Genomic DNA, 26,035 nt, shown 5'->3' on the forward strand with positions numbered 1-26,035 from the left:
ATCAAGGAGGCATGATTATCATTGCAGGTGCTGGCCAAGTGAGCAGTCCATAAGTTAGGTGAAGCAATACATCCTTTACACAGAAAATTACTTATTTCCAGAGGGTTTAAGTCTCTGCATCAAAAAAGAAGGCATTGATTAAGCAACAAAAACTGATCTTTTTTATTTTTTGTTCAGAATGAAATGCCACCTAAAGTAGCTCAACTCAACTACCTCGTGCCAGATGAATGCTGCTAACTCTCTATTACAAGAATGAGGCTGGTGCAATAAGGTTTATATGTTGCTCTAATTGTCACAAGACATGTATACTCTATCCACCAGCCTTAGGGTAAGATTAAACATTCTGCAGCTGATATACAATTACAAAGCAAAAAGCCAAACAATTTGTAACATGAGCCACCTGTACCAGATACCTGATCTCAGCTATAGTAGAGCAAGACCAACTTTTGAATCACTAAAGTTTGAGAGTGGCAATCACAATTCTGTAAAAGCAGCTCCATATGTGAGGTTCCTCTTTCGAAGCATAAGGCTCTTACAAGGTCATTTGTTCCATTTATATTCATTGACCAGAGTTGACAAAGCATGGCTTACTTTAAAGATGAGAAGCCTGTTCCTGATGATGTTGGACTTCCAACTTGCATCAATCCCCGCCAGCATAGCCAATGGGAGTTGGAATCCCACAATTTATGGAGGGCTACGAGTTTCCCCATGGGACGCGGGTGGGTTAAACCACAGAGCCTAGGACTTGCCGATCAGAAGGTTGGCGGTTCGAATCCCCCGCAACGGGGTGAGCTCCCATTGCTCGGCCCCTGCTCTTGCCAACCTAGCAGCTCGAAAGCACGTCAAAGTGCAAGTAGATAAATAGGTACCGCTCCGGCGGGAAGGTAAATGCCGTTTCCGTGCGCTGCTCTGGTTCGCCAGAAGTGGCTTAGTCATGCTGGCCACATGACCCGGAAGCTGTACGCCGGCTCTCTCGGCCAATAAAGCGAGATGAGCGCCGCAACCCCAGAGTCGACCACGACTGGACCTAATGGTCAGAGGTCCCTTTACTTTACAAGTTCCCCCATTCTTGATTTACTTCATATACTGTCTGAATCCAGAGACATGTTTTGCACACATGCAGTGTAGTTTGGTGTGAATAATGATTGAAGCAACACAAACAGATATGGGCAGAAAGCCGAGACAAACCATGAACTGATGATACAAACCAATCCTGTGGCATAAATCACAAAGATGGCTGTAGCTTTTGCTATGGATTTGAACAAAATAAACCCTACTTGCCACTGAATCATTGTTGGGGGGAACTGGAAGTGTTCTAGTTTCTGTCTCTTGCTAGGATCGCACAAATATAATGTTCTATCTTATCCAGCATCACTCGAAAGTACTCATTTACAACCCCTTCTGAAGTCTCTCCCAGAGCAACCAGTTTAATTTTCCTTTGAGACTCATCAGTGATTAGTTTTAAGAGCAAACAGCAGCCACCTTTCACCCTTAAGATCTTACCAAAATGTTGGCATAGGTACAGCATGTAAGAGTGATTCAGGCATGTTATGGTAAAAAGAGGAGATTCATACCAAGCCATCGCTACAAAACAAAGTATCTTGTTGCAATTTAAAAGACTAACAAATTTGTTGTTGTGGGCAAGAATCTACATCATTAGATGCAACTCTAGACCAAGAAGAAGAGTTTGGATTTGATATCCCGCTTTATCACTACCTGAAGGAGTCTCAAAGCAGCTAACATTCTCCTTTCCCTTCCTCCCCCACAACAAGCACTCTGTGAGGTGAGTGGGGCTGAGAGACTTCAGAGAAGTGTGACTAGCCCAAGGTTACCCAGCAGCTGCATGTGGAGGAGCGGAGACGCGAACCTGGTTCCCCAGATTACAAGTCTACTGCTCTTAACCACTACACCACACTGGCTCCCAGAAAGCTAATGCCATAATAAAAAAATGTTGATCTTTATGTTACCACAAGACTCTATTGTTTTTGGTGCAAAAGACCAACAGTGTTACCTTTCTGTGAACTGTCTCAGTATTTAATTACCAATTTCTCCTTTTTTATTGTGGTTATTAGTATAACAGAAGGATATCTTGGAAGTATTTTACAGAATTAGAGAATGAATGTACATTGCTGGTGAACGTTTCTATGAACACTAAAACAGCACTGGACATTGGTCCAGAGTTTCTAGCAAACCATGGGAACAAACTGCGTAGGCTTTTACACTGGTTTGCTTCATTTGAAGTGATTCATTTTTCTGAGATCAGTCAAAGCAATGGAGTACTATAGTATGACCAATCTGAAATTGACGCCAGAGCAACTTGTGTTCTCTCTAATGAAAATGTTATTTCTAATCCCTATACAATCAACAGCAAATACTGTTTACTAGTGAGACAGCTACACCTGTGGTTCACAGCCTTAGGGAAATAACAATGCTAGATTCAGGGATTCCCCAATGTACAAATTTTCTTCAGGGATAGATTAACTTTGCTTGTCCCTTTGCATTTCAAAATGAAAACAACATACCTGCTTTGCAACTCCAACCAAAGAGAGTGATGAAGAAAAGAAAATGACGACAATTAATTAAGAAAGCTGCTTATGTGGCTACTACAGCAATTATGGTTCATGGTGGTTCGTGGTCATTAAGGAGTCAGAGGATTTGTAATATGGGACACCTCTTTTTTACATGATCCACAATTTCAAACCTCACGTAATAGTCCTAAAACAAGCATCCAGGGGATTGCCGAGACCCAAACTGGCCTCTCTGAAAGAGTAAGGCTTTCAACACACCATTCCACAAGAACTACAAAAAAAAATGTCTTTATTATTACAAATTGACAATGCAAACCCAACCCTTTAAAGACAGAGATCCTAATAACCCTGAGTACCTTTACTATTGGAAGCTTATAAATACTGAAGAGAAAAGGTTGGCATTTAATCAGTGTATCTTAATCATTTTATGTTTCCTATGCATAGCCATACACAGAGTTATTATTAATAATGGCAGACAAGCTTCCCTGAAAGACAGCACTGTCAGTTTGCCTGCATAGTGCGCAGATGCAGAAGAACAGTGCATGGACTATAGGATGTGCCTCCCTATTGCAAGCCGGGTAAGGCTATGGACCAACTGTAGCCCCATCCTGGACCATTTGCAGCTCCCCAAGGAAGAGGTGGGAAATATATGGCCCTTGAGATATTATTCAGTTCCCATCATCCCCAGCCAACTTGTCTTCCAATGGTCAGGAGTAGAGCTGCAGAGTGTACTTTTGTACCACCCTTCATCTTATTGATCCCAGGATGGTTTACAACAGCCTTCGCCAACCCAGTGCCATTCAGATGCTCTGGACTACAACTCCCATCAACCCTAGCTGCTTGCCACACTGACTGGGGCTGATGGGAGTTGTAGTCCAAAACATTTGGCGAGCACCATGTTGCGGGAAGGCTGGTTTACAATAATTAAAAACACCAAATGCAATTCAAATACAACAGTAAAAGAAGCGTAGGGTTGTGATTGGTCAAAGAATATGAAATAATGTTCAAATGTGTCTAAATCATTGATTTTATGAGAAAAAATGATCAACAGGCTTGATGCTTAAGCTACCTTCAAAAAACAAATTAGCTGTTATTGAGAGGGAATATTAACTTCACACACACAGGTGCAATAAATTATCTTCTTACTTTTTTATTCCCCCCTTCCCTGGCCCCCAGGACCTCAGTGTAGTTTATGCGCTTTGCTTAAACTCATCTTGCGTGGGCCAAGAGTGCATCTGATGTGCTTCTCATAACTGAGAAGGATTGTCCTCAAGTCCTGCTTGCTTGTTTCCCTGTAGGCAGCTGGTCAAGCACTTTGAGACCAGGAAGTTTGACTTAGATGGGTCATTCACCTGATGCAGCAGGTTCTTCTTATGTTCTTATGAACCCAGCTTCCTTGGTCCTAATCCGATACTCTTCCTCAGCTTGCTGCAATGCAAATATTTTGGACTACATCACCCATCATCCCTATCCACTGGGGCTGCTGGGAGCTGTAGTCAAAAGCTTCTGGAGCATCTCATGTTGAAGAAAGTTGTTCTATTCACTAGTCAATGGCCTTTGCCATGTGATGACCGCTAATGCCTGCAATCACACCAAATGACTAGTAAGAGAAGCTTTGCTATGCTGCTAGTTTTGCCCTCCACTGCTGAAGTGCTAAATATTGCCCACATTGCTGCCCTTGTGAACAAAGGCCACAAAAATAAAAATTAATGCAAGCTGCCATATACAGTGACATTTGGGGGATATTTGCCTGTGGTCAAATAGATAGTCAATGACAAATAATAATAAGCAGTTCTTTTTTCTGGGGGACGCAGGGGTACACATACCCCTAAACATTTTGTGAATCTAAGTTTGGCCTCATTGAGGGGCAGTATTTCAATATGAGTAGGAAAATTAGAGTACCCCTAAACATTTTTTTTAGAAAAGAAAAGGCAATGATAATAAGTATTGCATGAACTGACCCACTGCAGCATCCTACTGGAGCAACAAAGATAATAGTAATAAGGATCTACCAATGAAGAAAAATATGAGTGATCTGCAGAAAAGTTAAATCCTCTAATCCAAGCAGTAAGGTGAGCACACTCATGATTGTGGAAATGCTTTCACAAATTGTTTACATTTATCATAGTGAGAGCCTACATCCGGCTTGAGCATCATGCTGCAGTATTTGTAGCCTATGTGCTAATCCAGCCAAGCCATATTTGATTCAGAATTATCTGTAATTGGAACAAATTCAAAGGCTATTCTCAAGCTTTAGAGACATTCTCACAGGATTACTAAGTGAAACCTTAGGTGGCGGAGACCAAAGGAAACAAGATGAAAGCTAAAGCTAGTAAGAGTCATTATAGATTAAAAATGTGCCAGTGTGGACAGAATGATGCATTTTAGCCTGCAAATTCTTCAGCATACCTTTGCCCTGGCATATTAAAATGCTGCACAGCATGGTGGGAGTGGGGGAGAGAGAAAAGTAAGCTTTGCAAGATGACAACTTTAACCAGAGGCAGAAAAAGGTTATTTGCTTCTTCAGTACTTTTCTTTTATATGTCCATTTTTTGGATACCATTTGCATATAAACAAACACGGACAGCACAGCATAGAACTATTTTTTGTTATTAACACCAGATCCAGATGTATAACCAGCTTTCCATATATATGAACTGAAAAAGAAAGAAAGATATGGAATCATTCCTGCCATCTTTGAGTTGGTGCATTTCAGACTTCCCATCTTACAAACACCATATATTGATAACCTTGCAAGAGATGACCTTATCAAAATGTGCAGTTAGCAATTCAAGAATCCTTTTTCATTCTAATACAACAGTTGTACAACAGAAATCAGAACCAACACCCAAAGGCTGAAACACAGACAAACTTGAGGGAGGGACAGAGGCGCACACCTACAAGGCCTTCATCTTCCCTAGGTCATACTGCACCACTAGTGATCAAAAAGCATGGTGCATTATCCTGTATATGTCTTTCAAAAACTGTTTACCCTGGCAGACTGTGCTACCTTAAGCAGCTTATCCCTAAACCACAGCCTTCCAACAACCCTTTACCATTCAATAATCAGCTGGAAAATGCAAAAACCAGGCAGATCCATGCTGGCCCCATGGTGTTTGCATACAAAAACTTTTAACTAAGGATATCAGATAATTCCACCAAAACTGGAAGGGAAAATTGCCGGTGCTCACTTATTTGTCCAACGTCTGGAACACAAATCAATCCAGCGTAAAGCACCCCCACTAATCCAGCCGCTAAGGGACACAGATTCAGTCTCATGGAACACACTATTTGAGCCTTACAGTGCTCAAATAACGTAACATTTGGACAGAAACATGCAACATCCAAAGCCCAGGTGTTCTCTGTTCTAGGCCACTAATTCTGCAAACGTCAGTGAGGAAAGAAGTGTTTACCTGGCTGGGTTCTAGAGGAGATGCTTGCAAGTCCACAGAAGAAGAGAGCAGAGATGAAAGGGGGTGACATCAAAACAAATATTAAGTTAAAAGAATTAGAGGGGGTATTCCTAACCTTCATTATACAAGACAGATATTTGCAGAATGAGTTCAATGTTTTGGGACTTATCACCTTCTTTTTTAAAAAAGTGAGGCTGTTTCCATATTATTTTTCAGGTCTCAGAGGTTTTTATGCCCCAACATAACATACGGGATCACTGAAAGTGGGCACTGGCATCTCAGTCTCATAAGTCACATAAACCAAGCTATAAATCAGAACAATAATTTGTGTGGCTGGCTTTTGGCATCTTAACCCCAGGTCTTTGTATAAACAAGTTAGCTGGGACTTGATGTTGGCAGTCTTGTAAAATCTTTAACAAAATAATAAGATAGCCATGTTGACTTCCAAACAGCAGTGTTGCTATGCCAACAGCAACATGCCTTGCCTGAAAAAGAAGCTATAACATATTTGAATGTTACCCTGGCTATACATGGGAGCTCAGTTGTCCATCAGTGCTACCTAAAGTGGTGGTCTGTCGACCGATGCCAGTCTACGAGCCATTGGCTGCCCATCCCCAGGGGACTCCACCTCAGCCCAGGTTGAGACCAAACATGGTACTGGTCCCTGACACAGTGGGGGGGGGGGGATTGAAATGTCGGATCACCACATCAGATAGCTTGAGAAGCACCAGTTTAAATGAACCTAGCACAAGGGGTTTTCCCAATGGAGTTGCCACCCTCCAGATTGAGGGATAAGTCACAAATGCCCCATTCCACATCAAAGACTCACACCATCAAGCACAAACAGGGTTGGGTCACTTAAGCTGGGGTGGGTGACCTGTCATCCTCCAAATGTTTTTTTTTAAATGATATTTATTACTTTTCAAACAGTTACAACAGAACACTATGAACAAAAAAAGAAAAGAAAAAGAACAATACAAATGCAATACAAGAACACTACATAACACATTAAACTAACAAAACAAAAACAAACAAAAACAATTTAAAAACACCTCAAACATTTTCAATATCTTATCTTTCATTCGCTTATTTCCAACGACCTCCTCACACCTCCCTTTTTGTATTCCACTTCTATTAATTGTTTCAGCAATTCCTTTCCATCTTCCTCTGTTTTCTATCCTATAATTATCTTAACACATTCTTGCCTTATTTTTTCCTTTAATTTTCTGTTAATCTATTTATACTTAATTCCTCATAACATTTCTACTAAAGCCATATAACTTCATTCCAACATTCTTCTAACATTCATTAATTTTACAATATTTCTATAAATAGTCTAAGCTTTTTCCAGTCTTCTTCCACCAACTCTTCTCCCTGGTCTTGGATCTTGCCAGTCATTTCCACCAATTCCATATAGTCCATCAACTTCATCTGCCATTATCCAACACTTCAGTGCTTTCAAGAAGCAGCCATTCTCTCAGCCAGCAAAAAGCAGATGGTTCACAACAAAGTTTAGGGGTCTGGCAGGGCAAGTCCACCTCCTTCTTTGGCATCCGTCAATATCTTAAATTTTACTCGAGGCTTCCTGCCCTGCCAAACAAATCTAGAGACATCCCTCTGCCACCTCCTGAAACAACCCATCCCATCCAAAGCTTGCAATGTTTGAAACAAAAGCAACATCCCCGACAACACAGCAACCCTCATCCCCACCACAGCAACTCGGCCCAACAATAACAACTTCAGATTTGTCCATATTTCCAAATCCCCCTTCTCTTCAATCCAACGTCCTTCAAAGTTATCCTTGAATAGATTCACATTTTTGGCGGTCATACTGACCCCAAAAAACCTCTCTTTCTCAACTGATGTTAGTTCTGTCTCCTCCTGGAACTCTGTCAAACTTTCCTTTTCCAATTCAGTTAGGGTTCTGGTCCTCAAATTCATCTGTTTTTCTTTAAGTTCAATCATAACAGATGTCAGCTTATGTTCATCAAGTTGTCCTTGTATGGATGGGACTCACTCTCTCTCTCTCCAATTGTATTGCTTTACATTCAGCAGCAAGGGTTTTCTCCTTGACTTCATCCGCAGTTTGCCATATCAGAGTAGATTCCTGTATCAATTTCTGGATGGTTTCTGTATTTGTATTCACCTTTTGTCCCAGATTATTTAAACTTTCTACAATTAAGTCTATTTTAATATTTGCAGCATCCACTTTCACATTTATCACGTCTGTTTTCTTGTGAAGCTGTTCCAGTGAATCGTTTATTTTCACTAATGCAACCACTAAGGCCTCTTCTATCAACATTCCGTCTGTTTTTTCCTTTCCATTTGCCATAACACTTAAGAGATTCAAGGTCAATCCCAGAGTCTCACAATTTTTTATCTTGCAGCTGGAAATTCCCCTAGCCCAGCTCCTGTAAAGCAACCAATTTCAAAAGCTTCTACTAGCAGAAAACAGTTTCTATTTGTATTAGTCAATAAAATCCTCTTTTAATCACAGTTCCAATAATCCAAAGTTAGTTTCAGTTTTCAGTTACTCTTACTCCCTTTTTTTTTTTTTTTAGGAACAGCCGGAGACAGTAGAAACAATGTATTCTCTTGTTTGGCTACCTATCAATGAACGTTCTAAACTCTGTCAATGAACATTCCAAAAGACATCGATCCTGCTAGCAGCCCGTTTCCAGAGTCAAAGCGGCGGTATTTTAACTCTCTTGACTCTCATCCTCCAAATGTTTTTGCACCATTGTCCCTGATCTCATGGGCTTGGATTGATGGGGGTCCATGTATATCTGGAGAGCCACAGGTGTCCCATCCCCAATTTAAATGTTTCCCAATTTGTAGAGAAGTGTTCAAGGAAACAACACCTTCGGTGTTTACAAAGCTCCACTGCCAGTTTCAAAATACATGCAAAATAGCAAGTGGAAGAGTTTGACTAAAGCTATTATTTCAACAATATTAACTTTTGGGGTAAACAAGGACTGTGAAAAGTGGCAGCGTAAGTGTCAATATGAAGTAAGAAGATTCACAGTCATAGCATTTATTTTTGCTGTCGTGTTACACCTCTGCAGATCATTAAGAGAAGCCTACAAGAAACGAAGAGCATGGAGACAACGAGTTTACCATGTGAACTCAGTGCACTCGGATCCTAGCTAGCTATTCAATTCAGGTCATACCAGCTGGCTATTTTCAGACCTACCCTGGGATAAAGACAGCCATTCCCCAAATGTAAACAAAATGGCTCAGAGAAGTGATAAAAAAGCAATTAAGGAGCATCATTCTTCAAAAGAGGTGCCTTTGCTCCCATGAAATTTTTCAATCAGCTTCAATAGATCAAAAGACTATAATAATTTTAGATAAAATGAAACTGTAGGGGGGGAGGGGGAGGAGAGATAGTATTAACAAAATAGCTTCAAAACAAATCATTACCAGTTACCACCCAACTAGCTCTTTGTAGACAACACTGCAACCCCCCCCCCCCGAAAAAATGCAACCAGCCAGAATAACTCTTCAACTGATACTTAAATGGTGTCATCTTTCACCAGGCCATAGGCACAATCCAAAATCATAGAACTGTAGAGTTGGAAGGGATCCCAGAGATCATCTAATCCAACCTCTGTGGATATAGCCAGCATGGGCAACCACTATAGAATACAAGCTATACAAGGCTGGTTTGCCTACTTTTTCCTAGAAGAAAGCCCAATAATATTGCTGGTATGCCACACATTTCACCTTTTATCCAGGCATAAGTACTTCTTTCCATGAGCAAAAGTCTCCATGGAGTTTGCAAGCTCCCTTTCTTCCACAGAGTCAAGGAGACACGTTGGGCAGAAAGGTGAATAAAACTGAGTTCTTCCACGGTGTGTTTTAGACCTCTAAAGTAGTGGTTGGGAGCCTCTGGTTCTAAACCCCTACTTTGTAGGTTTTAAACACACAGTTCCAATGGTTCCAACTGCACACAGGTCCACCCCCTGCTCGCATTTACAGTCCAAGTATGAGATGCTTTTATCAGCTTCTAAAGCACAGGTTGCGTTATGGAAAAGAAGGAAATGGCAGTCTCAAAAGCAGGAGCCATCTGACATAAGTAAAAAAAACAAAAAACAAAGCCGCTTCTTGAAATCTGAGCTCATGCAACCACATAAAATAGCATGCCTGCTAAGTTTTGCCTTGAAGTGGCAACCACTTTTGCAAGCTGTGGCTTCATTCATTTGTCTTTATGAGGCTTCTTGAAGGATACAAAAGAGCAATAAATATACCCTTCAACATGATTTATAAGTAACATCGCCTTCAGCTGCAAAGCTTACTTTGCCATGTTTGAGCAACTCTGTCTAGAACTCACATAAAAATACTATTAAGACCAAATTTACAATCTGATACTAAACTGCTAGAGAGGAATTGAAACATTACTAACACGCTTATAAGTACTGCAGCTGAGGGACTGTTGGGGGGAGGAAGTCAAGAACCTGAAATGTTTTATCGTCCCAATCCTGATCAAGATTGCACATTTTAAGTGCAATTAAACAGACTTGCTAGGAAGCAAGCCCCCTTAAATACAGTGAGATTTAACTTCCAAGCAAAGTATACATATGATTGGCTCAGGATGAGTAGTTTGAAGAATTCAGAAACAACCAGTTCAGTGCAAGGTATAATCCACTGCTTTATCTGACACCAGCTCAATTGATCCTTAAGCTGTAATTACCAACAGCTCTGATGCTGTGTACTTTATAAATAAACTGTCTTCAATGAAACTTCCAGATGTCATGTTTGGATGTACAAGTTGACCACTGTGTGTGTGTGTGTGTGTGTGTGTGTGTGTGTGTGTGTGTGTGGTGCAATAAGGAAGTGGGCAAAGCTGTGTTTGTGTTGTTGGCGTGTAGAAATACCCTTCAGACAGGAAGAAAGAAAGCAGAGATAGAGCATGACTGCCTTACAAAGCATTCTGCACCAGAAACAAGCTAGGAAGCTCATTGCTGTTCAAATTTGTAATGCTTGGCATGAGCTGTGTGACTGGCCTTTCCTACAGTCCCAGTACTGTGTTAATTAGAGGGTGTAAAAAAGAAAAAGTGGGGGGAGAGAACACCATGGAACAAGGGTAACTGTCATAGAGATAATTGCACAGAAGACATGAAGTATCTGGGCAAAGTTTTCCTCAAGAATTATTTGCAAAACTTCCTTGCTAGGAACACAGCAGAACCTTGCTATAGAATAAATCTGCTCAACTATTGGAAGTAGTTTGTCTCTGAATACCAGTTGCTGGAAATTGGAAGAGTGCTGTTGTCCTCAGGTTCTGCTTATGGGCCTCCCATACGCACATGGCTAGCCAATGTGAGAAGAGAATGCTGGAGTGAGCCTTTCTTTGACTAGATGAGTCCAGCAGACTCTTCATATGTCAGCTGGTACTGAGTCCACATTCCAGGTATGTCTGACTACCTATGGGTCAACTGCCTATCCAGCATTGTAGGGGATGGAGAAAAGAGACAGATGGGGGAGAAAAACAGGTAAATGGAGCAGAGCACTTGTGGACTATGTTTCATATTGGAAAAAAGAGAGCATGTTCCAAAGTTAAAATACTTTCAGATATTTTGCAAAACTTTCTGGCTGCTATGAACATAATGGGCTTGAACTCAGGCACATCCTGATGGGTTGTACAAACAGATTAGTGTTTTTGGTTTGTATGTTTGTTTTGATTTTACCTCAGACTTCCCTTGTCTACAAGATGAGGAGGGGATAAAAATATATATGTTTCTACTGAGATTTTGTAATATCAAGTGAACAACTGAGTAACAAAGAAGAAATAAACTTTACAGTAAACCATAAAGTGGGAAGAAAAATTAAGTTTTTGAAAAAACAAAGCTGTAATTATTTATTATATATTATTATTATTATTATTATTATTATTATTATTATTATTATTATTATTATGAGGGGGGTTTTGGTACTTTTAAAACTGTTAGTAAAAAACATTTCTTAAATTTTAAATAAAGTTTTAAAACATATTTTAAAAATACTTCCAAGTCACTCTTGCCCCTCAAAGCTGGGGCTTCCAACTCCTTTCTAGTAGGATCCTAGCCAGTGTGAAACCATGTAGCAACATGTCACAACACCATATTGGTGTTTATTTATTTATTCTATGAAGAAATATGTATCCTGCCTTTCACCAGAAGGCCAGAAGGCAGATAATAAACAGCATCCATACAACATACAAACATAAAGGTAAAGGTAAAGGGACCCCTGACCATTAGGTCCAGTCGTGGCCGACTCTGGGATTGCAGCGCTCATCTCGCTTTATTGGCCAAGGGAGCCGGCGTACAGCTTCCGGGTCATGGGGCCAGCATGACCAAGCCACTTCTGGCGAACCAGAGCAGCACACGGAAATGCCGTTTACATTCCTGCTGGAGCGATACCTATTTATCTACTTGCACTTTGACATGCTTTTGAACTGCAAGGTTGGCAGGAGCAGGGACCGAGTAATGGGAGCTCACCCCATCGCGGGGATTTGAACCACCGACCTTCTGATCGGCAAGTCCTAGGCTCTGTGGTTTAACCCACAGCGCCACCTGCGTCCCCTAACACACAAACATAGGTTTGGCTAAAGGACGATATCATTCACAAAAAGTAAGACTATTCAGAAAGAGGACTATTTTTCCTCAATAGGAAGAGCATCAATCTCCCCTTTGAAATGATCACCAACAAGGGCCACTTTCTGATGCCAACTAACATTTTTTCAAAAATCCGCACTCCCATCCCCAGACCCAGTTCAAATAAAATGTGAATTTTGCACTCAACTTTGGTTCACCAAATTCTGTTCGCCAAGAGTCCTGCTTTAAAGGAACAGAGTGAAATACCTTCAATTTTACAGTTTAATGGTCTCTAAAACAGGGGCACAAACCACTTAAGCAACTCCCACAGGAGTTTAAGAGCCTTGTTACTGTAGCTTATCTCACAGCATCCAGTCTTTGCTCCAAATCATCGTGCACTACTCTAGCAAGCATATTATTTATCATCAGATAAGAAGCTGTCTTGTGACTCTTGGCAGTGGCAAGAGAACCATCCAGCATTAGACTATTATGCACAGCACGTCTGTATTTCTTCACTGACAATAAGCAAAAAACAAAACAAAACAAAATACGCCTTTTTTTAAAGGAGGCAAACACACAGATGCTTGTTGATCTAAATTCACTTTCCCTCAATCCAACATCTCACAAAAACAGGCATTAAGCCAATATGGTGCCCCCTTACCATTGTTCATTTGTACAAAATGGCATAAACATTCTTTTTTTTAAAAAAAAAGTTAAGCACTGCAGCTCTCAAAAATGAACTGTAAAAAAATGGCACTGAACTGAAATGAAATTTGCAGTGGCATCAGCATTATCAGGAACCCATCAAAGCTTTGTAACTTCACGGCAGCCCACTGAACTCCATGCAGAGTAGCGGCCTTTGCTTTGATAATATAAGTTGTGTAATTTGGCTAACACCGAGGGTAGTGACAGTGCAGCAACCCTTCCTTTCTGACTGCATTATTCTTTCTCTCTCTTTTTTTCTGGACATCATCTTGGCCTTGGCAATTGTATGGTCAGGGAGTGAACCAGCTGTAGTCCTGTGGACAACAGATAATTTAAAAAAACAACCAAGCCTCTAATATTTCTCACTGTTATAAAACACTCCATGTACACAAGGGGAATCCACGCTAGACATTACATCCTGGGCATGAAGCCATCACTCATGAGGATTCTGAAATGCTAGATTAGCCTTTAAAGGCAAGTAAGTAACTGTTTGGGCTTCCCTGGTACAGCTGGAAGAAACAGCATTTGCCCTTTCCCAGAAAATCATTTTATGGGATGGCTTCCAAACATAAATAAGCTATATCTGCTTGTACTTCAGCTAAGTACAAGGGAGCATGCAGGGCACCAACTTTCCGCAAAAGGCTCTAGCAAAAAGCAGAAGCAAGCACTAGGGCCATTAGTGGCATAGGTGACTGCCTGCCTATCGCTACAGTGAGAATCCCAAGTACAGATCCCTATTCTGTCATAAGTACACATAGCCAGACACGGTCTCTCAAGTCAAGTCCTGCTACCATCAAGGACTGCGGAAAAAACAATGGAGGGAGTTGTAAATCACTGCATGCATGGGAAAGTGCTATACAAACAGCTAAAGATAAATGAACTGCAAATCCACACAGAGTAAAGGCTAAGGCATTTTTATGGTTAAGTTCGTCTCTATTGCGGAATGAACATTTTAAGAGTTTTGTATTATATGGGTTGTTGTTTTTTTTATTAAAAAAATTGCTTTTAACCCATTTTTATCTACTTGCATTTTTGTTTGTTAAGTCACGCCGAGACATATATTTATTCATTTTTAACAAAGCAACTAACGACTGCAAAAAATAAATAAATGCCAGTTAAGCTCCCACTTTGGGCATTAAATGTGGTTATACGTGGGTATTAAAACAAGTGCTCAACTCTGATGCCAAAGTTTAAAGGATTTCAGCATGCCTAACTTTCTGCTGAATTACACTCATTTATTATAGCTGCTGCCCAGTGGTTAATACAGTGGTACCTCGGGTTACATACACTTCAGGTTACATGCACTTCAGGTTAAAGACTCCGCTAACCCAGAAATAGTACCTCGGGTTAAGAACTTTGCTTCAGGATGAGAACAGAAATTGTGCTCCGGCGGCACAGCAGCAGCAGCGGGAGGCCCCATTAGCTAAAGTGGTGCTTCAGGTTAAGAACAGTTTCAGGTTAAGAACGGACCTCCAGAACGAATTAAGTTCTTAATCAGAGGTACCACTGTAGAAGGAAGACTATATAGCTCACTACAATAGACAGCCTGAAAGAAAGTATTTGCACTCTTAACCTCTTGCTCAATGAAGGCACAGTGGAAGAGGGTTCCTTGGAAGACTATCAGAAGTTCCCCAATAAGAAAACCAATGATGACATACCAACTTTCCTTGAAGACAACTTACTCAACACTAGCAATAGTCCCCTGCAGCCACAAGAGAATACTAGGTTGCCACATCAGGTCTCAGAGGGCAACAATGACGCCCAACTGGTCTGTGCTTTGTGCACACTGATAAGACACACAAGGACATGCACACTATAGCACATAGCAATTCCTCAGCAGACCTCAATACAAAAAGGGCTCCCCGAGGGCTGAAGGTCTGAAAGCCACAGCCCTAGTGAGTGCCCATAACAGCAACTATCATCATTTTTAGGTCATCTGTTTCACTATGCTTTTTTTTAAAAAAAGTAACTTTGCAATACTCTATATGCATTATCTAGGACAGTGTTTTCCAAACTTGGTTCTCCAGCTGCTTTTTTGGACTACAGTTCCCATCATCCCTGACCACTGAGTTTTGCTAGCTAGGGATGCTGGGAGTTGTAGTCAGAAGCAGCTGGAGACCCAAGTTTAGGAAACACTGCCCTAGGGCAGGAGTGGCTAACATCTTTTTTTTTGTCCCAAGGACTACATTCATCCTTGGACAATCCTGCAGAGGCTACATAGCAGCAGTGGGCATGGCTGGCCACACACTTCAATGCCACCAACAAATACAGCACTCCCTCCTCAGCTGATCTGTACTATCTCCCCTTTCACCGGGGTGGGGGTGGGGTAGGGGATTCTATCCCTTTCAAGGTGCTGGAGAAGTTTATTCACTCAGTACTATATCAAATTTATTTATTTCTGCTGCCACTGCCAAAATCAGTGGGGTCTTGTGATGACAGACAAAAATTACTGGTTAGCCACCTTTGCTCTAGGGCACATGCATTCCCAGTGTGGTGTAGTGGTTAAGAGTGGTGGACTCATAATCTGGTGAACCGGGTTCGCATCTCCGCTCCTCCACATGCAGCTGCTGGGTGACCTTGGGCTCGTCACACTTCTCTGAAGTCTCTGAGCCCCACTCACCTCACAGAGTTTTTGTTGTGGGAGAGGAAGGGAAGGGAGATTGTTAACCCCTTTGAGACTCCTTAAGGGGAGTGAAAGGCAGGATATCGAGTCCAAACCCCTCCCCCTCCTCTTCTTCTCCCCTATAACTGAGCATTCCATTTGAGATTTTCCTTTGACTACAAATTACTTGCATCAGCTTTATTTAAGAAATATGGTAAAAGAAAGGATTGAGGCTATTTGGTTCTAGAACAGATGCTACTTTCACTACAGAAAGGCAGTTCACCTGCTAATGGGGGGGGGGGGAGAGGAAATGAACTCAGATATACTGGAGCCTGGTTTTCCCAGTAACTTCAATTCAGTCATATTCAGTGTTATCATACCAATAGAAATAAGTGTGGGAGTTATAGAAGATACTGCACACACGGATGAACCAGTGACTGTAAAGGTCTCTCAGGACGAAGGAGGAACACATTTAAATCCTCAACTCCCTTTTCCATTCCGTTGACTGGTCCTTCCTTGCACTTTTGTTGAGACAATGAGCAACATTTTAACCCTGACAATTCCTTGCACAGGATTCCAACAGCAGCGGACAATTAATACAGGCACACTTATTAGGGAGTCCCACTGAAATCTTTGGGATTAAGTTCCAAGTGAACATGCATGTGGTTGGAGGGTGAGAATCCAACACCCAGCAGTTATTTAAAACTTGTCCCCAAAATGACTCTTCTGTGCTCTTAGAACAATCCTTTCTATGTCTTTGGAAATGCAAAACATTTTAGCAGAAGAATACAGTTCTGCACAAAGTTTCCTAACATAAACTTTGCATCTTACTATGATGGTGAAGGGCTAGGCAGCTCTCTTTGTAGTGTACAGAATAAGCTGGTCTTCCTGATCTACCACCCAGAAAGCCAGGTATCTCCTTCATATAGGGCTTCAACTGCTATAATATGTTGGCTCCTAATAATGAGTCACCCGGTGACACATATTAATCTGCCAACTACTCATTACATAAGAGTTGGAACAAAGTTGTATGAAATAGTGACATGCTTCCCAGGCCCATTCCATTAGTGCAATCTGGATAGCTATATGAGTCATGCACCCCAACAGACCTTTGCAGTTTGAATGGTGGTGCTCAGAAACCCAGGAGGGACAGCTCACTTCTCTGAAGTTTTTTATTTCATGCTCTCATTCTTTCAGTGTGCTTTATGAAGCCATCGGTCTTTATGGGAAAGCTCCACCGCCACCACTACACTTAGGCATGCGCGACTACTTCCACAATATCACCTTTATCACCTTCACCACGGATTACCGCATACAATCAAATCACATCCACTTTGCTCATCAGCTGCTAGCATGCAAGGGAAACAAACCACACTCTCTGGCTCACCATTACATCCACACCAGGGGCTGAGGTTTGTTTCACTCCATAAGGTAAGAGGGTTTTTTTGGCTTACCATCATGATTTGCTTGAAGTGAAACAAGCCATAATCCTTGAATTGGGCACAATGCCAAGCCTGGGCATGTTAGTTTGATTCCTCCATGTGCCAGTTGGGAGGAGCCAATAAGGCATGATTTCCACGGTAAATCGCAGCTTACCATGACATGCAAATACAGACACCCTTGGGGAAAGTTGTATTAGCTCAAAAACCTTCAGCTTCCAGAGTATCCGAATTCACGCAGGCACATAAACCTATGAAGAGCTATTAGTGTTTTGAAAGGCTGACCAAGGCAAAATACATAGAAAGCTCTGGAGGAGGATTGAAAACATAGGAAGGTGCTGTTGTTTTTTTACCAAGTTACACAATATGTCCACCCACCTCTGTACTGCCTACACCAACCAACACAGGATTCACTAAGTTTCAGACAGGGAGTCTGTCCCCGCTCTACATGGAGACACCAGGGATTGAATCTGTGACCTTTCCCCACAAAGCATGTGCTCTTTGCCACTGAGCTCCCTTAATCTGCTAGCTTTGGGTGCCCAAGGGTTTTAAGGAGCGGGTCTTACCTTTGCCTTCCCCACCCCAACACCAATTCTAAGCTCACAGCAGAGCAGTACTGAGTAATGCCCTCTATTGCCTCATCCCAATTGCTGATAGATCCCAAGGAGATTAATGTGACTACAGCAATGTGCTGTGAACAGTTTGAGTGTGAAGTGTAAAGAAAAGAAGCATGCAAATATCTTATGGATTTTCACATGGAGGATGGAGCAAGCTTGTTTTCTCCTGCTCTGGAAGGTAAGACTCAAATCAATGGCTTCAAGTTACAAGAAAAGAGATTCAGACTAAACATCAGAAAGAACTTTCTGACAATAAGAGCTGTTTGACTCCCTTGGGAAGTGGTGAGGTTGGATAGGCCATCTGCCAGGGATGCTTTAGTGGAGATTCCTCCATTGCAGGGGGTTGGGCTAGAAGATGACCTTTGGCACCCCTTCCAATTCTATGGGAAAGAGTGACTGCAGCTATGACTGTGTGTGTGTGTGTGTGTGTGTGTTTTAAGGTTCTCACATAATGAAAGGTGAGGAAAATAATGATTCTGTCAAATCTGATTCTGAAGGTGCCTTCTTCATTTTTTAAAAATATTGTTTCCCCCTCAAAAATTACTTAAGCCATCTTTGTCCTTGTACGAAGTGTTGGTTGTAATGTAAATGCCCTTACAAGAAACAGCATGTCCCTTGACCAGACTTCTTTGGCTTCCTGCTTAATGTGTGTATTCTAGAACGGCCATTTCTGAGACACCATTTCACTTGAGACTGCTGAGAATAGGAAGCTGCCTCATCCCGAATCAGACCACTGGTTCATCTAGTTCAGTACTGTTTACATTTGTGGCAGCCGCTCTCTGGGGTTTCAGGCAGGGGGCAATCCCAGTCCTACCCGGACGTGCAGGCAAAGTAGAGCTACGGCCCTACCCTTTCAGATCATGAACATCTATCAGCTTGTCTGTTCAGAGCTTCTCAAAGCTTAACAGCAATGCCTCTGAAAGCCAATAGAGCATTTGTTCCATCCTTTTGCCTGCCACACTCCCATTCCCTACCCTAGGATGTAACTAAGAAAAATGTATGTACTGCTTTCAAGAAATTAAGTACCCTTGGTCCTCTCCAACTCCCATCAGTTCAAGCCAGCACAGGAAGATCAAGGAAGATCAGCAACATCTGGAAGACCACATGTTTTCCCACTAAGATATCACTCAGTAACTTGTGTTGCATGCACAAGGACCCAGGTGTACTTCCTGGTATCTCTAAGGAAGGCCAGGAAAGACTGGAGAGCTGTTGCCCATCAGTATGGTCCAGCCCAGGCATAGGCAAACTCGGCCCTCCAGATGTTTTGGGACTACAACTCCCATCATCCCTAGCTAACAGGACCAGTGGTCAGGGATGATGGGCCTCTGTCAACCCCATACAAGCTGCTCCCCATGCCTGCCTATTGTCTATGATGCATGGCACTGAAGTGAACTGCAAACCCAACATGCAATTATATAACAGCATCTACCTATGAGTTATATTGAAAACTAAATTCTTCTTATAACAAAATGCCTCCAGTCTTCTTCTAGGTAACTGTGACCTATCAAAATTAGCAATATCTTAACACATTACCTCTTCCCTGCTTCTCTTTCTTTGCTGTCAGGCAAATTCCTAGCCAGTTTTTTTTTCCTGAGATAGCCAAGAGAATGAATCAAAGCTAAGATATGTATTGCTCACAACTGAATTTTATTCCCAAATAAATGTCCTTAATATAAAACCAGGTGTTGTGAGAATTTTTCATTGACCCATTTTATATTCAATCCAGATATGATTTTTGCCCAGATTTCTTAGCTAAGAATCACAAAACTAAACAAGATGAAACTTGCCAGAGGGTAACCAAAATAACCAAGAAGTTGTGTAATTTTAAAATATTTGAAAGTATTCAGAGCCAGATGCGCAACATTTCCAAAGAGAGAGAAACGGCATTGATCAGATGTTCACTAACTTGGCTGCAAGTACCACTGAACAAAATGGGACCTACTTTTAAGTAAATGTGCATGGGATTAAGCCGTACAAAATATTTTCCAAGTAGAGAATTCAGGATTCTAATTGAACAGTTACATATATTGCTACTATATTACATACTATATTACATAGGTAGGCAACGTGGTGCCCTCCAGATGTTGTTGGACTACTGTTTCCATCTTCCCTGACTGCTGGACATCTGGAACTGAGAAGAGTTTCAGCCCAACAAGATCTGGAGGTTATTGAACTACTAATATACTACAACTGGGCAAACAAATTATTTCTTTCTACAATGCATCTTCGTTTTTGCATCAGTGCAGGAAAAACACCATTTAACAAAATGAGGTCTGTTCTGCTTCATATTCATTTTGAGCCTTAGTATCCATTTCCTCCAGGTTCCATATTTAAAAACTTAAATTATTTTCAACCACTTAATAAAATAAACATTGGTTAAATCATTTCATATCTTATTGGTAAAATGTTGACATGTGTCATCATGAGCTCCATCAGAGCAGCTGAACAAATATGTGAAATACAACTTAATCTATGCCAAGTCATATCCCATGCTACTCAGCCAAATCCTAACATTTACTCAGCAGTAAATCCCATCAAATTCAGTGGATGTTACTCTCAAGGAAGTATGCAGGCTAGGTTTTCATGAATTATTTTTACAGGAATATAGGATCTACATGGCCCAAATAGACAGTAATCTTCGCCTGGTTAAAGAATTATGGCAATCTCAATGCATTTCTGTTGTAGGAAAAAAATATTGGCAGAACTGCAAGCCTTGCGTTTGTTGATGTGGCATGAATGTAAGGAGCCCAATGAAACAAGAACCTTTATGTAAAATGCCCCCCTTCTTTTGTTCAGAGTTCACTTTTCCTAATCTGGAAAAAAAAATGCAAGGGGTCTTGCCATATTACTTTATTTACAATTGTAGGCCAATCCTGTATATACTTACTCAGAAGCAAGCCCTACCAAATTAGGAACAGATTGCTTCAGATAAGTGTGTATTATAACTGCAACCCTTAGTATTTTATCATTTGCACTTAAATTGACCGAAAGCCAAATCTGGGTGCAGCCCATATTCAGAGATAACAAATCAATTCAGTCAAATTTTTTGACCAATAACTCCTACTCAAATTTCCTTCTAGAGCTGCAGGGAATCCTCCACAACACTTCAGAAGTCTCTGCTTCCACCTCCAACTCCCAAAATTTATACAGCATCTGCTGCACTAATATGCAATGCTGCAACCATGTTACAGGCACAGGGTGTTAAATTAACTTATTGTGATACCACAAAACGTTCCATCAAATTCAATGGGATTGCTCTCAGGCAAGTATGCACACTGGCTGCAGTCTCACGGTACAAGCAAGGCAAAGAATGTTTGCTCAGAAGTACGTACCCCAGAGTTTAACCAAGTTAACTCCCACATAAATGCATACAGGATTACAGCCTAAGATGGCATAGTACAAAATGTTCTCCTTCACTCGAATTGTAATATAATAATGTATAGAAGATTACAAGTGGGAACTGTAACAAAATATTGCAGTGTGAACTGCTCCTACTCAGGTTTCCAGCCAGCCAGCCAGCCAAGACCTCTTCTAGGCACCCTGAACACTTCATTCCACATCCCACCCACACAACCAGCTAGCATTCTGTGCCCACAGCTCCACTGGGGTTTCCCCTCACAGATGCGTTTCTTAAGGGGGAAAAAATACTTCCGCAAACCTTTGGGATCCCTCAAGCCTACTGAAACCTCTGCCTTGTGTGTGTGTATGGTGCCTACCAATATGTAAGGATAGGCCCCTGGTGAACTTAGTTCAATATTAGTATGAAAATACAAAACAACTGTACATCAATGTTTTTAGGTAATATTTCCACTGATTCACAAGTAAACACGTACATGTTGAAATAGGTATCATTTAACCAATGTTATTTCCAGGCCTCTTGGATTTTACACCAAAATCAGCAATAAATAGATCCTGCTTTCCTTAAAAAAGGCTTGAAGGGTTTGCATTTTAATAGAGTATTTTAAGCCATTGTCCTATAAAAACATGCTTATGCACTTAAACATACTCTTACAACCCAGTACCATGTACCTTGGATGAATGCCACCAGTTTCAATGGGTGTGTTTAGGAACTGCAGACTTCAAGGATGTAATCCTGCCTCATTAATGACAACAGGGATGCTGCTATTGATCTTAGTGGGAAGTGGATTGGACCCTTGGTGACAACCCTGTACAATTTAACTTGTAACAAAAGAAGCCCAGTGAAATTACTAGTACATGATATTCCAAGTTTAGCTTCAGAATGTAAGGCAGGAATCCTATGCATATTTTATTGGCAGTCAATGTAACTAAATCAGTGTGGATTTCTGGATAAACATGGTTAATATTGGTAAATTACACACACTAGCATCTTTTGCACCACCATATTTAGCCTTTTCCACAGTGTGCGTGTGAATGCATGTGTGCAAGAGAGAAAACCCATACTCTCTCTTCAATGGCTCGTTTTTAAAATACATATATGTTTAAAAAATCATGCATCTTGAACATAGCATTTCAAAAATTAAATGCATGGGTTTTTGAAACCTATAAAGTTACGCATACATTCCTAGAGAAATATGGACACAGTAGCCAAATATGTCTGCAAGATAACTTCACATCTAGCCAAGCCAATGTACCAAGGTTTGTGTAGAGTGCAGGAAGGGAAACAAAAATGGTGGTGGAAACAATGTAATGCTTTGCTAGAGGGACTGCCCTAGCAGCACATCTGCACTCATTTCTTAAATCCCAATAGTTCAGATTCTGGAGAGCTCAATCTGCAATCCTCATCCATGAAAGGAATGGATCCCGCTAGTGCGAGGATAGCATCGCTCAAGGATTCCTACTGCAGTAAGCTTTCCTGTTACCATACCAGCATTGGCTAAGAAAAAGACAAAGGGGAGGAGGAAATGGCTGTACACATACAGGTGGAATTCTCCGCTTGCAAGGGAAGGGCAGAGAAGTGGGCCAAAAGGGACAGCCAATAGAAAGGGAAGAACCCACCACCACCATTTCCTTCCTTCCTTCCTTCTCCCCCTACCCCAACCAATCAACTGCTATCTCTAGGTTATCTGCATCAAGCAGTATGTTAATGGAAGGGAAGGAAAACAGCTGTGTCAAGGGGGTGGGTGCGGGAGATTGGGGGTGGGGGGGGGAGAGAGAGAGAAGACAAACCCAGCTGTCAAAACCTGAAGATACACACAGAGAGAGGGAGAGGCATATTTCTACAGGCGGGGGAGCTGAAATACGTTTCAGGGAGGGATCTCGCTGGGAGCAAGCAGAAGAGGCTTCCAAGAGGGCCACCCACACCAAGGTGGGCGGAGGGAAGGTGGAAATGCCCCCAAGTAACAGAGGTGGGGGCGACGGAGAGAAAGTGAGCGGGGACCTGCTGTGTGTGTGTGTCCCCCACACTCCTCTCCGGCTCTTCCAGCTGCAAAGGAGGAGGAGGAAGCCGAGGGTTTTCCTTCCACACCCCAACCGTCTCTCCACCCCCCCACCCCACGATTTGCCTCTCGCGAGCCCCGTGCAAGCACTCCAAAGGAGGGAGGGAAATTGCTGCAATATAGCAAGAGAGAGAGAGGAGGAGCAGGACTGCCATTAGAATTGAGACCTCGAGATCTACAGTGTGTGTGGGGGGGATTAATGCAAAGAGAAGCTGCGCCCCCGCTGCAATCGCCTACGTTCCTGGTCCATAGTGCCGAGCCGCATAGGCAGCCCCTTCCACCATCCCCATCGCCGGGCACTCGCTTCCTATTTCTCCCGCCGCCGCCGCCGCCCCCCTCCCCGCGCGCGCACTCCTTCCTCCCCCGCCCCGCCTTGCCCATTTGGCAACCGCAGCCCCGCTAAAGAGACAGGCAGCCCGCGCCAAGCCAGCCTCCCTTTCTCTTTCCCCTCACGAAAGCGCAGAGACGTGTGCGCGTGTGAATACGAGAATCTCCCGCCCGGCAGGGACCTCCGCCCGCGACCCCCTCTCCCCCTTCCGAGGGGCTTTCCCCCCCCCCAACCCCGGGCTGCCCGCAAGCCACGGGCTCTCCGCTTACCTTTCACCACCCTCTCCGTCGTCGACAACTTCGGATCCAGCGCCTTGTGTTCAGACATTTCCAGCGTCGCCTGGAGGAGGAGGAGGAGGAGGAAGGCAGCCGAGGCTCGACTCGCTTCTCCCTCACCAGACACAAAGCTGAAGGCGGCGGCGGCGGCGGCTGCAGCAGCACCAAAGGCGGCCGCGCAAACGACGTCCCTCCGGCTCGCGGTCGCCTCAGCTGCGGTTCAACTTCACGCCTCGCTCCGCCTGCTGCTCTCGCTGGCTCGCTCCTTCTCTTTTTCCCGGTGCTGCTGCTGCTGCTGCTTCCACCGCTCCTCCTCCCTCCTCCGGATTTTTCTCCTTGCCCCCTCTTTATGTCAATCACGCCTCTCTTTTATTAGAATTAGTGGCCGAAGGGAAGAAGCCGAAGGGTGGGGGTGGGTGCTGAGGAGAGAAGAAAACGCAGTCGAAGGCGGCGAGGAATTAAAAGGCGCGGGGTGGGGGCAGCGAAGCCGGAAGATTAAGCGCGCGGCTGAAGGAAAACACACACAGAAAGCCACGCAGCCCTCCACACGGCGCCGGAGAAGACGAAGTGCTGCTGCCGCTGCTGCTCCGGCTCCTCCTGCTGCCGCTGCACGGGATCCGCGCCGTGCCTTCCCCTCCGCCTCCGCCTCCACCGCCGCGTCGCCTTCCTCGTCGTCGTCGTCTCCTTCTCGCAGCGCCGCCACCCCTTTCGCAGGGTCTCTCCTTTCACTCACGCAGCCGCAGCCACTAGAGCTCCGCTCAGTCCGAGGCGCAACCTACCCTCGCCGCCTAAAGGCTTCCACTCGCCTCTCCCTCCCCCCTTGCCAAAACGCTAGCTCAGCACCCATTGGCTGGGGCCGGGCTGCCAATCACTGTCAAGGTAGCTTGGCTCTCCTCCTTCCCTCCCACCCTCTTGAAACGCCTCTCTCCCCCCCACCCCACCCCCTCTCTCAGGTGTTCGCTGCCGCCGCCGCCGCTTTCACCATGCGCAATAGCGCGCGCCGCTTTGACGGCGCGAGGACGTGGGAATGAGCGGGAGGGGGTGGTGAGGAGGGCAGGGGGGGTGTCCTGCCAGAAGGAGGAGGTGGGTGGGGGGGAAACACACTAGAACTGCGGCAATAGCGAAAGGAGGGGGGCGGGGAACTCGAGCCCTGCGAGGGTTTGGTTGAGCAGGAGGAGCGAAAGGCGAGGAGAGCGCTCATTCGCCTCAGGCGGAGGAAGGGCTGGGGAAGAAGGAGACTCCGCTGCGGCTGCCTGGACGGGCGCTTTTCTGAGGGGACAAGGCCCGCGGCGTCTTCTCAGCGGCCCCCATAGCATCTCCGAGGCCGCCTGGGTGTATCATTAGCAAGCGGGGGCGGCCTCGGCTTGCCAGTCACTGTATCCGCGCTTTGCTACAAACAGAGCGAGCGGGGAGGAAGCGGGGGAGGGGGCAGAGAGAGGGGAAGCTCCCGGGCGAGGATCGCGCCTGCGTGTCCCTCGTAGCCGTTCCAGGCACGTCTCTCCATGCGGTGCTGCGGCCAACCTGGGGGGAGGAGGAGGAGGGGGGAGCTGCCAGGCCGCCTTGGAGTCCCGAAGGTTGGTTCCCTCTTCGCGCCAGGCGCCTCTGAGCAGAGGAGCTCGGCCTTCCTCTCGCCCGCCTCCAGCCCGGGCTTTGCTTTTCCGCGGAGGAGGAGGAGGAACTGCCTGGCTCGAGGAGGGAAAGGGCTTTTCTCTGCCTTGCTACTTGAATCGCGAAGAGTGCTCGACGGGTGTTCCGTCGGGACAGCTACCATTTTGAAAGCGCCGAGCGCCACGTGCGCTCGCGAGGAAACGCCAATCTGGAAATGTGGCGCTTGAGGACTCTGCGGAGGAAATAAGACGAGGCAGCTTTGAAATCGAAACGGAGGCGCTCATAACTTTACCATAGAATGATGCATCTTAGGACTTTGAAAAATAATAATCAAATGTCCCCAATGCAATCGGTGGTGGGGCAGGGCAGGTGTTTGGAGCAGACGTCCACTCAGGAGAGTCTCCAAACGCACTAGGGCATTTTGAAGTAATAAGTCTGGAAATGTGGATCCTTTAGGTCCCTGGGGCCTGAATGCAGCCCCTCAGACTCCCCTTTCTGGTACTCAGGCTCTTCTGAGGTCATCCATGACTC

The 26,035-nt window shown here is 43.8% G+C and overlaps 1 protein-coding gene across 6 annotated transcripts in view; it reads right to left on the reverse strand.

Moving 5' to 3' along the window:
• The window catches only part of PPP3CA (protein phosphatase 3 catalytic subunit alpha), a 189,697-nt gene extending 164,388 nt beyond the window's left edge, over positions 1 to 25,309 (reverse strand). For 2 of the 6 annotated variants that reach the window (XM_083459236.1, XM_083459235.1), the window contains exon 1: positions 23,891 to 24,702. In XM_083459236.1, coding sequence (XP_083315362.1) covers positions 23,891 to 23,948 — 58 coding nt within the window. In that variant the 5' untranslated portion in view covers positions 23,949 to 24,702. Of the gene's footprint in view, positions 1 to 23,890 lie in introns of all 6 variants that reach the window. The other 4 variants (XM_083459237.1, XM_083459239.1, XM_083459240.1 and 1 more) reach the window with 3 other exon arrangements.
• Positions 25,310 to 26,035: the final 726 nt, after the last annotated feature.

The sequence above is a fragment of the Podarcis liolepis genome (assembly GCF_965112155.1).
Source record: "Podarcis liolepis genome assembly, chromosome: 9".
NCBI lineage: Eukaryota > Metazoa > Chordata > Lepidosauria > Squamata > Lacertidae > Podarcis > Podarcis liolepis.